Source organism: Oryx dammah, unplaced genomic scaffold (assembly GCF_014754425.2).
Source record: "Oryx dammah isolate SB20612 unplaced genomic scaffold, SCBI_Odam_1.1 HiC_scaffold_27, whole genome shotgun sequence".
In the NCBI taxonomy this organism is placed as follows: Eukaryota; Metazoa; Chordata; class Mammalia; order Artiodactyla; family Bovidae; genus Oryx; species Oryx dammah.
In genome coordinates this window covers 68146640-68162089 of record NW_024070211.1, presented here as the reverse complement: position 1 = coordinate 68162089, position 15450 = coordinate 68146640, and the positions used below count along the sequence as shown (strand labels likewise).

Below are 15450 nucleotides of genomic sequence, written 5' to 3'. Positions count from 1 at the left end.
ATGCTTCCCTAGTTGTAACGCCATGGACATGTAATTCAATGCAAAATTATTTGTAAACAAAAAAGTGATCAGAAATATGAAGGTTATATTATTATTTTCCTAATGGAAGAAGATAGGAATGTGGACAAGAAACAGTTCTCTGACAGAAAAATATTTTTTCTTATATGATGTAATGACTATAGTAGATAACTCATTCTGCCAAACTGCGTATAGGATAGTCTTTCTGTCCTAGGAAATCTATGGATGACAAAGTGAGAAATAGAAGTAACTGACCAAGAAGCCCTTGACCAATGGGTGTATTTTGATGTATATATTGCTTGAAAAAGTACAAATATCGTTAGCTTTTAGATATACTTACATTGCAACTGTATCATCGCAGACTATAAATTTCTATAACATAAATTTCAGATTAAGACAACACAAAATTGTTTCACTCTACTTTACTCCTATGTTAAACTCATGTTCTATTGTACAACGAGTTCTCTCCCAAAGAACAAAATCAAAAGTCTTGAAAATTAATCTTCCCTGTGGAAAATTCTTCAAGAGATGGGAATACCAGACCACCTGACCTGCCTCTTGAGAAACCTATATGCAGGTCAGGAGGCAACAGTTAGAACTGGACATTGAACAACAGACTGGTTCCAAATAGGAAAAGGAGTATGTTAAGGCTGTATATTGTCACCCTGCTTATTTAACTTATATTCAGAGTACATCATGAGAAACGCTGGGCTGGAAGAAGCACAAGCTGGAATCAAGATTGCCAGGGGAAATATCAATAACCTCAGATATGCAGATGACACTACCCTTATGGCAAAAAGTGGGAGGAACTAAAAAGCCTCTTGATGGAAGTGAGAGAGGAGAGTGAGAAAGTTGGCTTAAAGCTCAACATTCAGGAAACAAAGATCATGGCATCTGGTCCCATCACTTCATGGGAAATAGATGGGAAAACAGTGGAAACAGTGTCAGACTTTATCTTGGGGGGCTCCAAAATCACTGCAGATGGTGACTGCAGCCATGAAATTAAAAGATGCTTACTCCTTGGAAGACAAGTTATGACCAACCTAGATAGCATATTGAAAAGCAGAGACATTACTTTGCCGACTAAGGTCCGTCTAGTCAAGGCTATGGTTTTTCCTGTGGTCATGTATGGATGTAAGAGTTGGACTGTGAAGAAGGCAGAGCGCCGGAGAACTGATGCTTTTGAACTGTGATGTTGGAGAAGACTCTTGAGAGTCCCTTGGACTGCAAGGAGATCCAACCAGTCCTTTCTAAAGGAGATCAGCCCTGGGTGTTCTTTGGAAGGATGATGCTAAAGCTGAAACTCCAATACTTTGGCCACCTCATGCAAAGAGTTGACTCATTGGAAAAGACTGTGATGCTGGGAGGGATTGGGGGCAGGAGGAGAAGGGGACAACAGAGGATGAGATGGCTAGATGGCATCACCGACTCGATGGAGGTGAGTTTGAATGAACTCCGGAAGTTGGTGATGGACAGGGAGGCCTGGTGTGCTGCTATTCATGGGGTCGCAAAGAGTCGGACATGACCGAGCAAGTGAACTGAACTGAACTGAAGAATTTACTGTGATACATCACAGCATGTTTCCTTTTTCTTATCGTGTTCCATTCTGTACTTTATCCTTCTTTTCACACTCTCTTTTGTTTTACTATATCTAAAATAAAAATGCAACCCAGCTCACAGTGAACCCACTCTGATCTAGCACTTATGCAGCTCAAGTGGATCTATTCTATGCCTAGAAAGAGAAAAGAACTAAGAAGACTACAAGCAATTTTCCCTGTGTTCCCTTCTTCCACGACCAAATAGATACAGATAAACAGATGTCAGTGTAGCAGTTTTGAAATTCTGTGGTGTAGGAAAAAAAAACAATAAATTCTGCCATTCAATAGATCTCTTGTGGAAAGTGCTCTCACTGGTAAATATTTGCCTTTTATTTATTCTAGCCAAAGCTTTAGTGGTAAGGAAAAGGCTTTTTAAAATGTACTCTACATGATATTAACTATTTGCAAACCTGGTGGCTCAGATGGTAAAGAGTCTGCTTCCAGTGTGGGAGACCCAGGTTCGATCCCTGGGTCGGGCAGATCTCCTGGAGAAGGAAATGGCAACCCACTCCAGTATTCTTTCCTGGAAAATTCAATGGATGTAGGAGCCTGGCAAGCTACAGTCCATGGGGTCACAAAGAGTTGAACATGACTGAGTGTCCTCACTTTCTTTCCTTCTATTCTATAATGAAAACAAACAAATAAAAAGAATATATAATTGCCAGGGTAACTGGTAACAAAGTCAGGACCAAAATCTCTCTCTTCTGAATATAAATTCACCTCTTTTCATGAATTCTAATAGCACCATGTGAACGTGACAATCATGTGCTCTGAGCAAATCTTTTCACTTTATTTCAGATTTTTAATATAGATGATGTTTTGTTATGTTATAAAGAAGTGACTTGTTTTGCCATTTTAAAGGTGTATTGAATTTTATGTGTTTTGCTTAGCTTTTTTATTATTTACTCATATTGTGTATTTTTCATCTAAACAGACACTACTGATTGATTGTTCAATGTATTAATATTAAAACAGATGCCAAAGTCTGCCTTTGAAGACCTTAACTTGTAAGAAAACTTTAATCTTAATTTGATTTTGCTTCCTGTGTTAGGAAGTGGACATATTTAGTATTGCTATGGACTTTTTGCTAGTTAAAACAGATTGAATTTTTCTTTTCATTAAACTTTCAACAAAAATGTGTGTCTCTATTCTCAACCTTGATGTGCTGTTCTTTGTATGAAGAAATCCTTGGGGATTTCTGAAACAGAAAGTAAAACCAAAGTGTCAGGAAAAAAGATGTGGCATACAGAAAAAAAGCAAAGAGGAAGCAAATAAAACTTACCAATTCTGTGTGGCCAACACAGTTGCAAGTTGTAGTACCCATTTATTATAGGATAGGTGATTTGGTCTATGGTACTTCCTATGGTCATCCCTACAACCACATATCTTGCTATTGCTGCCTCCTCAAATAAGTAATATTTTCTTGCCTTAATTTGTATTTTAAAAAATCTAGTATTTTCTGGTCACCACTTTGTGTAAAATTTTCCCTTTGCTCCTGCAAGCCTCTGACTCGTTCCTTATACTGACAGTGCTTACCATCATTATCCATGTCCTTTTATAATTAATCTTGAAATAGATATACCTGTATTCTGCACCAAAAAAAGAAAGAACAACACACCCAGTTAGAGCAATATGTTAAAATTATTGACTGGTAATGGATTGATAATATTTTGTACTCAAACATTAAAAGCAGGTGAAGCAAGGTTGAAGTTAAAAATGACAATTTGGAAAACAGAGAAGAGGAAGAAACTGTATTTTCTTGATATTGCAAGCATGAGTAAGGAATTTAGTTTTTGCCTTGAAAAATCTTCAATAATTTGTTAATCATAAGTTTGGTAAATATTCAATACATCACATAATAATTTTGTATTGCTTACTACATTTCACAAAGTATTTTTCAAGTACATTATGCCACTGAATCCTTAAAAATTCCTTGAGGAAAGCACAGCAGATTTTACCATTATTAAAGATAAGGAAACTAAGTCTTAGTGTTTTAGTATCTTTCCTATCTATGTTCAGAGTGAAGTTGGGACTTAAACTGTCATGTATTTACTAAGCTTAAATGTTAAAGTTAATCCTTGTATCTTGTTCTCTGTGAATCATATTTTGCTTTCAAAAATTCTCAATAAATCTCCAAGCTTCAAAATGCAGGTTTTATTAAGCTTTTTAAGGTCCTTTCACTTTAAACTTTACACGAGTCTACTTTCCCTGAAAACATCTAGTTCAGCAAGCATTTTCTATGTTCTCCATGCACCAGAAAGTGTGCTATGCATGATGATTCATGCCATTTCTCAACTGGTAGACAAGTTAAATCAGTATCATCTGGAAATGTGGAAAAAATACCAATTTTAGACTTCATTCTGAATTAGGCAATTGAATTTCTAGGGAAAAGAATGTGGAGATGTTTAGTCATAATTCCTAATAATCTGACCAAGAGCTAACTGTGCAAAAAATAAAATGAATTAAATTTTTTAAAATTAAATTTTATAGAAGAGATGAAGATTGTAAACATTGCAGAAAGACAAAACAGATCTAGGTTTGGATCATGTAATCACTCTGAAATGTGTGATTTACAAAGCAATGGAGTAGGTCATAATTAAAACCCATCCATAGCACTTGTTATTACAATGTAGGAATTAGAACACATGCAATAAGTCGTCATTCAACAGACAGCTACCTCCCCAGAAAGGTTAAGTAACTTGGTAGTTATAGTAAGTTAAATAAAGGATCCTAAGTGCTTAGATCTCAAAGGTCTTTACATTAATTTACTAGGGCTGACATACAAAATACCAGACTGGGTATCTTAAACAACAGAAATTTATTTCGTCATAATTCTAGAGGCTAGACCTCCAAAAGCTAGGGTTCAGCAGGTTCTGTTTCTTCTGAGACCACTCATTGGCTTGCAGACGGCTGCTTTCTTGCATCTTCTTCTCATGTTCTTTTCCTTGTGCATGCCTGCCCCTAGGGTCTCTGTGTGTCCTAATTTCCTGCTGCAAGGACACAGGTCAGATTAGATTAGGGTTCAGCCTAATAGCCTCATTTCAATTTAATCACTACTGTAAAAGCACTATCTCCAAATACATTCAGATTCTAAGGTGGTACACATTACAGATTCAACATACAGTTTTTGAGACACAGTTTATTCCGTAATAACTTCAATACGTTTTAGTTGTCTGACATTTTGCCCTATTCCCTGTTTCCTCTTTAGGTCCCACTCAACCTCTGCATCTACTCAGTTCCACTTGCTGCTCAGAAGTTTTTTCTTTAGCAAACCTGATAACCTCAGAGCTTGTTAATGAGGATTAGTTTTTGCATTGGTATATTTTAGTTCTTCTAAGCAATATATTTGCATAGACTTGAAGGCAAGTTTGGTTTCTTTACAAGGGAGTGTGTAGGGTGAAATTTTCTGGTATGTAGCCTATGAATCCGCACTTCCTGCATTGCAGGCAGTTTCTTTACTTCTGAGCCATTGGACCACTGGAGAAGCCTTTGAACCTAGATAATCTGTGTGATTTTTATGAGAGTCTGCTTTTTTTTTTTTTTAAACTTTTCTGTATTCCAAAGAGAATAAGTTATAAATACCACTGTAATGTGACATTTTAAAATTGTATCACCTTTTCCCTCTGGAGAGAATGTTCATGCTTTATAATCTATGTGTCCTTCTTTACTTCTAGCTTTCAAATTTTTCAAACATATGTGTCTCTGCTTCCTTTTCTTGTTGTCAGCTTTAGAGATGAGAAATATCTTTCTCACTCTTTGCTTAAATTCTTCTCAGTGAGATTTCTGTCACAAGAAACAATTCAGGAAATATTAATGCAGTGTTTCTTTTTAAATCTGATATGCTTTAGGATTGCACATCTCTTGTTAAATTATTTTTAAGCCTCCACGACTAATCCTGCTTTCTATCAGATCTCTAACCCCTTGTATACCCTCTGGAGGACATTTTGAAAACACTGTAAGAAATCCAATAAAGTAGGGCCTGTATGTCAATCTCATGATAATCCTTTAGAAATGTCTATGAAAGGTGTGTGTATTTTTCTTTGTTCTCTTTTCAAAATGAATTAAAATAGTTTCTCATGAATAGTTTTAAGTTCTGTTTTATATTTTAATTTCATTCAAGAGTTTTCCATTCAAAAGCTTACAAAGGGAAATGACATTTATATTTTCAAGTTTAATATCAAGAATTAACTGAAATTTTAATAATCAACATGGGTCTTTTCCATAATTTTTAACTAATAAGTAAGAAAACTTATATTTCTATTGCATTACTATTGTATTACTAATTGCTCTTGTTTTGAGTCAATGTATTTGTATTTTCAGGGATGAAGAACCAGGAGGCCAGCTGGTAACAGATAAGTTCCATATTGACTGGGATTCAGTACTTCTCGACACGGATAACATCATCATTGCACGGTTTGATGGCAGAGGAAGTGGATTTCAGGGCCTGAAAATTTTGCAAGAGATTCATCGAAGGTTAGGCTCAGTGGAAGTAAAGGACCAAATAGCAGCTGTGAAGTAAGTAGGTGTACATCTTCTTATTGTTTGTCCTATGTGAATGCTAGGTATGTGATATATAATACTATTTATGCTAAGAGGTTTGTGTTTTAATGATTAGACAACTTTCTAGGTTAATTATATAGACCAGTAGTCCCCAGCCTTTTTGATCCCAGGGAGTGGTTTCATGAAAGACAATTTTTCCATGGACCAGAGAGAATCTAATGCCACCATGGCCTAACAGAAGGTGGAGCTCAGGCAGTAATGAGAGTGATGAGAGGATGGCTGTAAATATAGGTAAAACTCCACTAACTCACCTGTTTCTCACCTCCTGCTGTGTGACCCACTTCCTAAGAAGTTATGGACCAGTACCAGTCTGTGGCCTGGGGAAAGGGACCCCTGATATAAACTATTTTTTCAAGTATCTTTCACACTCACTGACATAATGAAAGAATTATCATACATCCCCCTCTAGAATTAGAATTCACTTTGGATTTGTGAAATGGGAGAGAGCTTCATTAAACTACAATATTATTTACTTATAATAATCACAATGTCTATTATTTTCCTAGTTAATTACAGTTGTTGAGCTTTCATAAATATGTTTCCCACATGAGTGAGAAAAGGTGAACTGAGAAAGCTAATAGGTTCTTTAACACAGCATATAGATATTACCTAGGATATTGTTAAAATGTAGATGCTAATTCAATAGGCCTGTAGTGGACCCGAGATTCTGCATTTGTAACAAGCTAACGGGTGACACCCAAACTGCTCCACTACTCTGAGAAGCAAGATTTTGGTATACAGTACCGTTTCATATGAACAGAGTTCTAACCACTAAAGCAGTTCTTGTTTGACTTCTGTTTTGGTTTTGTTTTTTTTTCCCTTATGGCTAAGAATGAATTTCTATGGTTCATTTAACTCAAGAAGATATAACTATAATTTTTTTTCATTTCAGATTTTTACTGAAACAGCCATACATTGACTCCAAAAGATTAAGCATTTTTGGAAAGGTAAACAGTAGAAATATGTGTGCATACATACCTGTTTCTATGTGTACTTGTATAATTACTCTCTTTGTATTACTATAATTTCTGTTATCCTTTAAAATGAAACATTGTAATTAATATTATATAAATTCAGTTATTTATTAATTCAGCAACTATGTACTGTGTATCTCTAATTGGAACCTGGAGCAACAGTAGGACAAAAAAAAAAAAAAAAAAGGAATCTGTTTTCATGAAGATTACCTCCTAAAGAGGAGAAAGAGAAAGTAAACAAGTAAATTAAAAGCATAGTTTCATCTGGTATTGTGTCTTTTAAGGAAAACGAAACAAAAACTGATGGATGAAAGGACCAGTGTTGTTAGATTGAGTGGTCAAGTAAGGCCCCTCCGATTTAAGTGATATTTAGGTGGATACTTAAATAACAAGTAATAATCAGTCATGTAAATCTGTTGAAGGAGCCTGTTATCCAAACAAGGAACAAGCACCACAGACTTGGCAAAGACTACAGGGCTTAGAGACTAAAAGATGACCAGTATTTATAATTATGTTGCTGTGCTCTTGGATGATATTTACTTCCTTTTAAAATAATTTTCTATTAAAGTATAGGTGGGACTAGTTATAAAGAACCCACCTGCCAATGCAGGAGAAAAAAGAGACATGGGTTAGATCCCTGGGTCAGGAAGATCCCCTGGAGGAGGGCATGACAACCCACTCCAGTATTCTTGCCTGGAGAATCCCACGGACAGAGGAGCCTGGTGACTACAGGCCATAGGGTTGGCAAAGAGGCAGACATGAGTGATTTTACAAGCACAATTATCTCATATAGATACAAAACTAAATAGGAAAAAAATTTTTTCCCTTGAAATGGGCACTCTTAGGATTTACTCTCTTGTTCTGTTGTTCAATCTCTGTCATGTCTAACTCTTTGCAACCCCACAGACTGCAGCATGCTAGGCTTCCCTGTCCTTCACCGTCTTATGGAGCTTGCTCAAACTAATGTCCATGGCGTCAGTGATGCCATCCAAACATCTTATCCTCTGTCATCTCCTTCTCCTCCTGCCTTCAGTCTTTCCCAACATCAGGGTGTTTTCCAATTAGTCATATCTTTGCATGAGGTGGGCAAATTATCAGAGCTTCAGTTTTAGCATCAGTACTTCCAATGAATATTCATAACTGATTTCCTTTAGGACTGACTGGTTTGATTTTGGACTGAATTGGTTTGCAGTCCAAAGGAGACTCAAGAGTCTTTCTTCTCCAAAGCATCAGTTAAAAAGCATCAGTTCTTCAGTGTTCAGCCTTCTTTATGGTCCAACTCTCACATCCATACATGACTAATGGAAAAACTGTAACTTTGACTATATGGACCTTTGTCAGCAAAGTAGTATCTCTGCTTTATAATATGGAAAACTCAGCAGTGGCCACAGGACTGGAAAAAGGTCCATTTTCATTCCAATCCCAAAGAAAGGCAATGCCAAAGAATGCTCAAACTACTACACAATTGTACTCATCTCACACACTAGTAAAATAATGCTCAAAATTCTCCAAGCCAGGCTTCAGCAATACATGAAACATGAACTTCCAGATGTTCAAGCTGGTTTTAGAAAAGGCAGAGGAACCAGAGATCAAATTGCCAACATCTGCTGGGTCATCAAAAAAGCAAAAGAGTTCCAGGAAAATATCTATTTCTGCTTTATTGACTATGCCAAAGCCATTGACTGTGTGGATCACAATAAACTGTGGAAAAAATTCTGATAGAGCTGGGAATACCAGACCACCTGACCAGGTAGCAACAGTTAGAACTGGACATGGAGCAACAGACTGGTTCCAAATAGGAAAAGGAGTCAATACACAGTCAATGCCGTATATTGTCACCCTGCTTATTCAATTTATGTGCAGAATACATCATGAGAAATGCTGGGCTGGATGAAGCAAAATCTGAATCAAGATTGCTGGAAGAAATATCAGTAACCTCAGATATGCAGATGACAGCACCCTTATGGCAGAAAATGAAGAAGAACTAAAGAACCTCTTGAGGAAAGTTAGGAAAGAGAGTGGAAAGTTGGCTTAAAGCTCAACATTCAGAAAACTAAGATCATGGCATCTGGTCCCATCACTTCATTGGAAATAGATGGGGAAACAGTGGAAACAGTGGCTGACTTTATTTTGGGGGGCTCCAAAATCACTGCACATGGTGACTGCAGCCATGAAATTAAAAGATGCTTGCTACTTAGAAGAAAAGTTATGACCAACCTAGACAGCATATTAAAAAGCAGAGACATTACTTTGACAACAAAGGTCTGTCTAGTCAAGGCTATGGTTTTTCCAGTGGTCATGTATGGATATGACAGTTGGATTATAAAGAAAGCTGAGCACCAAATAATTGATGCTTTTCAACTGTGGTGTTGGAGAAGACTCTTGAGCAGCCCTCACATTGCAAGGAGATCTAACCAGTCCATCCTAAAGGAGATCAGTCCTGAGTGCTTATTGAAAGGACTGATGTTGAAGCTAAAACTCCAATACTTTGGCCACCTGATGGGAAGAGCTGACTCATTTGAAAAAACCCAAAGCTGAGAAAGATTGAGGGCAAGAGGAGAAGGGGACAACAGAGGATAAGATGTTTGGATGGCATCACTGACTTGATAGACAGGAGTTTGGGTAAACTCGGGAGTTGGTGATGGACAGGGAGGCCTGGCGTGCTGCAGTCAATGGAGTCGCAAAGAGTTGAACACGACTGAGCAACTGAACTGAACTGAATCTGCATACAAGTTTCTTGTGAGGCAGGTAAGAAGTTCTCATATTTCCATCTCTTTGAGTGTTTTCCACTATTTGTTATGATCTACACAGTCAAAGGCTTTAGCGTAGTCAATGAAACAGAGGTAGATATTTTTCTGGAATTCCCTTACTTTGTCTATGATCCAGCAAACATTGGCAATTTGATCTCTTGTTCTTCTGCCTTTTCTAAAACCAGCTTGAACATCTGGAAGTTCTTGGTTCACGTAATGCCAAAGCTTAGCTTAAAGGATTATGAGCATAACCTTACTAGCATGGGAGATGAGTGCAGTTGTTTGGTGGTTTGAATATTCTTTAGTACTGCCCTTCTTGGGAACTGAAATGAAACTTGACTTTTTCCAGAGTTATGGCCGCTGATGGATTTTCCAAATTTGCTGACATATTGAGTGCAGCACTTTAATAGCATCATCTTTTAGGATTTTAAATAGCTCTGCTGGAGTTCCATCCCCTCCACTAGCTTTATTAGCAGCAGTGCTTCCTAAAGTTCACTTAACTTCACAATCCGAAATGTCTGGCTCTGAGTGAGAGACTACACCATAGTGGTTATCTGGGTCATTAAAATCTTTTTTGTACAGATATTCTGTTTATTATTTCCATCTCTTCTTGATCCGATCTGCTTTTATTAGATCTTTGCCGTTTCTGTTCTTTATTATGCCCATCTTTGGATGAAATGTTCCTTTGATATTTCCAATTTTCCTGAAGCGATCTCTAGTCTTAGCTTTCTGTTTGTTGTTTTCCTCTTTTCTTTGCATTGTTCATTGAGGAAGGCCTTCTTGTCTCTCCATGCTTTTCTCTGGAACTCTGCATTTAGTTGGGAGTACCTGGCCCTTTCTCCCTTGCTTTTCTTCTTCTCTTTCCTCAGCTATTTGTAAAGCCTCCTTAGACAACCACTTTGACTTCTTGCATTTCTTTCTCTTAAGGATGTTTTGTTTGCTACTTCCTGTACAATATTGTAGACCTATGTCCATAGTTCTTCAGGAACACTGTTTCCTTGATCTCAACCCTTGAATCTATCAATCACCTCCATTGTATATACATAAGGGATTTGATTTAAGTTGTACCTGGCTGGCCTAGCGGTTTTCCCCATTTTCTTTAGTTTAAGCTTGAGTTTTGCTATGAGGAGCTGATGATCTGAGTCAGCTCCAGGTCTTGTTTTGCTGACTGTATCCAGCTTTTCCATCTTTGGCTACAAAGAATGTAATCAATCTGATTTTGGTACTGACCATCTGGTGATGTCCATGTCTAAAATAATCTCTTGTGTTGAAAAACGATGTTTGCTATTGACTGGTGCATTCTCTTGGCAAAATTATATTAGCCTTTGCCTTGCTTCATTTTGTACTCCAAGGCCCAAATTACGTTTTACTCTAATTATCTCTTGATTTCCTACTTTTGCGTTTTAATCCTCTATAATGAAAAGGATGTCTTTTTTGGTGTTCTAGGAGGTCTTCTAGGTCTTCATAAAATTGATCAGCTTCTTTGGCATCAGTAGTTGGAGTATAGACATGGATTACAGTGTTGTTGAATGGTTTGTCTTGGAAAATAACTGAGATCATTCTGTCATTTTTAGGTTGCAACCAAGTACCACATTTCAGACTCTTGTTGATTATGAGGGCTACAGCATTTCTTCTATGGGATTCTTGCCCATGGTAGTAGATATAATGGTCATCTGAATTAAATTACCATTTCTGTCTATTTTAGTTCACTGATTCCTAAGATGTTGATGTTTACTCTTGCCATCTTCTGCTTGACCATGTCCAATATACCTTGATTCATGAGCCTAACTTTCTAGGTTCTAATGCAATACTGTTCATGACAGCATCAGATTTTACTTTTGTCGCCAGAAAAATCCACAAGTATTTCTGCTTTGGCCCAGTCACTTCTTTTTTTCTGGAGCTATTAGAAGACCTCCTCCCTCTTCCCCTGTAGCATATTGGACACCTTCCAACCTCGGGTGGGGCTCTTCTTTTGGTGTCGTATCTTTTTCTCTTTTTATACAGTTCATGGGGTTCTCACAGTTAGTGTACTGGAGTAGTGTTCCATTCCCTCCTCCAGTGGATCACGTTTTGTCAGAACTCTCCACTATGACCTGTCGGCCTTGGGTAGCCCTACACGGCATGGCTCATAGCTTCATTGAGATATGCAAACCCCTTCACCATGACAAGACAGTGATCCACAAAGGAGCATATGTAACATACAGCAGTATTAACTACATTTATCATGTGGTATATTATATATACCTGGTGCTTAATTATCCTGTAACTAGAAGTTTGTACCTTTTGAGTGCCTTCATCCAATTCCCCTACCTACCTCTACAATACTGCGTTAGTTCCCATTTAGTGTCTGTTTTCACAACATAGTGATTTGATATTTCTTAGTGTTGCTGAGCCGGACTAAGTCATGTCCAACTCTTTGTGACCCCATGGACTGTAGCCTGCTAGGCTCCTTTGTTAAAGGAATTTCCCAGACAAGAAATACTGGAGTGGGTTGCCATTTCCTTCTCTAGGGGATCTTCCTGACTCAGGGATCAAACCTGCATCTGTTGCTTGGCAGGCAGATTCTTTACCTCTGAGCTACCGGGGGAACCCCACTAAATCACAGGGAGCATATTATAATTACAAACCTGTTCTTCCCTTTTTTTCATCTTTTAAACTGAGATATAATTGACATACTAAAAATCACTGTTTGTAATAATATTGTATCTAGAAATGAAATAGTAGAAGTTCTTCTGTCTTGTTCTTTTTCAGGGTTCTTTTATCTCATCTAGACATTGTATTTCTTTATAAATTTTAGAATCACCTTTTGTAATCCTTTTTTTTTTTTTTGACTACATCACATAGCATGTGGGATCTTAATTCAAGGACCAGGGATTGACCTCATGCTCCCTGCATTGGAAGTACTGAGTCTTAAACAATGGACCATCAAAAATAGACATGGGGATTTTCTTGGGAATTCTACTGAATCTGTGGATCACTTAGGAAGAACTGACATCTAAGAAATATTGCCAGTTTCACTTTTTTTTTTTAAGATATGTTTTCTTTGGAGTTTTATAGTTTCTACAGTATGTGTATAGTTATGAATATCTTTTTGTTCATCATGTTTGGGATTTGATGGGTTCTTTGAATATGTTTAATTGTCTTCCATTAATTCCATCAAAACTGGGATTTCATACTTGGAATTCTTTAAGGCTTATATTGCATTTGCATTTTTGTGTTTGCTTTGTTTTGTTTTAATTATATTTACATGATACATTGGGTCGTCAAACACTAATGTTGACTTATGGCTCAAATTTTTAGTCAAGATTAGTTTTTTTCATTGATTCAGTACAAGTCCATGACAAGAATAAAAACAAAATTATTTCACCAATCCTTTTATGCAGCATAATTATCTCTTGTCATCTTTAGTGGTAGAGTTTTGTACAGTCTCTGTTTAGTTTGGAATCTATGCATTTTGTCTACATCATGCATTGAGTCATCATAGCAGAAGGCCAAAATCACTTGCATTTGCAAAACAAATAAAGAAACAAGCAAGCAAAACTGGCTTTATGCTTGTTTACCTCTCAAGTTTACAGTTTTCAGTAATATCTGGCCTTTGTGAATTCATAACCTTTGTGCCAGCTCAATGTTGTATTCAAAATTACTTTTAGTTGTTTTAGTTCTTTATTTTTTTTAATTAACACTTTTTATTTATTTATTTTTTGTTTAGTTTTGGTTTTGTTTTCAGTTGAATCTGTTAAGATGTCAGTTTCACCAAATGCTAGAAATGGTATTGCCACACTTAATGTTTTTACCATCAATGAGGCTAAAGCAGTGTTCCCTTCTAAGATTCTAGGCTGAGTTAGAATTTATTGTGAAAAGTGTTATGATTCAAGTGAAATGTTCTAGAGGGCTGGGAATTTTAATTTCAATTGACAATCTTTAAGTGACTTATTTCCTTTAGCTGTATAACTATTTGATTGAGTTTCCGGGTTTTTCTTCCCTTTGGTCTAAGGTTCTTTCTGTTTTTTATATGTATATATTATATGTATATATCTACATTTATATCACCCTCGCTAAATAATTGATTTCATTCATTATAATTGACTTTGTCAGCAGAAATGAAATTTGCTTAGAAGTTTTCAGGTACATTTCACTGTTGGTCTCCATAAAGCTGAAATAGTGAACTCTAGGAAATTGGTCAATATTTTTTATTTTATGTGGAATTTGTGCAGTTTAATCTTTCAGAATTTGGAAAGCAATATTATTCTTTCTACCCTTGTAACCTGGGTTAAGGAATATAGAGTTTTTAGTATTTCTAAAAATGTGTTTTGTGTCAAATAATTTATAATTTTAGACAACATCCCTATCTATAATCTATTAATTGAAATAATAAGCCTGGAAATGCCAGGAAAGCACTGATTAAATAAATGCATTCTCTTCTAAATTATCACATGGATACTAGAGAACAACTTCAGCCAACATAAAAGATAATGCTTGACTTTTTATATCCAATTTCATTTTAATATTGCACACATATTCTATAGCTAAACAAAATTAACTAAAAAGTTTTAACTATTACCTAACATAGATTTTTTAAGCTTATTCTGAGAGTTATTTATTGTTCCAAATGAATTTTCTTCAATATAGTTAAGCCAAAATTCTTACTGGTTATAAGTATTTCTTCCACCTTTTTACTTCATTGCTTTTGTTCATACCTTTTAATTTATTTCTAATAACAGCCTCAAGTCTGTACATGGGTTTTATAATTCTACTTCTTATTAAGTCTCATTCAGAGGTCCTTTCCTCCATTAATTATTCACTAAATCTCTCCCACTGGAAATCATCATTCCCTCCTATGTATTGAAAGAACACTTTGTCAGTCGTTTCTTATATTTGTTATATCATAATGTAATGCATTATATTTGTGTTCTTATTTCATTTCTTATGTCAGACTATAAGCCTTGTCAAGATATTTATGTTTTATTTGATTTTCAGTTGCAAAAACATTTTAACTGAACTCATTTCGTGTTCTTTCTCTCCTCTGGGATTTTCTCTTTCCTGCTAGATAGCCAACCCTTATCCTTTAGGGGAATACACTTGCTTTTTGGCTTTAGTGTTTTCATCAAATTTGGAGAATGTCCAGTTATCATTACTTAAATTTTTATTTTTATTTTTTTTGCTGTCCCAATTTTCCAAAGTTTTCAAATAGGTATGTAATTAGGCCAGTTGAGTTTTTCCCTAAGCTCACCAAAATATTAATATTTGATATTTTAATATTTTTAAAAAAATTTGTCTCTGTGTGCTTCATTTTTTGATATATTATGCTGTTGTCCATCAACTATACTCTTGCAGGCAGGAAGCTGTAGCAATCCATGGAATTCTCCAGGCCAGAATACTGGAGAGGGTAGCCATTCCCTTCTCCAGGGGATCTTCTAAATCCAGGGATCAAACCCAGGTCACCCGCATTGCAGGTGGATTCTTTACCAGATGAGCCACCAGGGAAGTTGCTCACTTGCTTCCAATTCTTTGTGATGCCATGGACTGCAAACCCCCAGGCTCCTCTGTCCT

General features: G+C 36.3%; 1 protein-coding gene across 1 annotated transcript in view; it reads left to right on the top strand.

Moving 5' to 3' along the window:
* The window catches only part of DPP10 (dipeptidyl peptidase like 10), a 118646-nt gene that overhangs the window by 89802 nt on the left and 13394 nt on the right, over nt 1–15450 (top strand). The window contains exons 12-13 of the mRNA XM_040228988.1: nt 5937–6131; nt 7069–7123. Coding sequence (XP_040084922.1) covers nt 5937–6131; nt 7069–7123 — 250 coding nt within the window. The remainder of the gene's footprint in view (nt 1–5936; nt 6132–7068; nt 7124–15450) is intronic.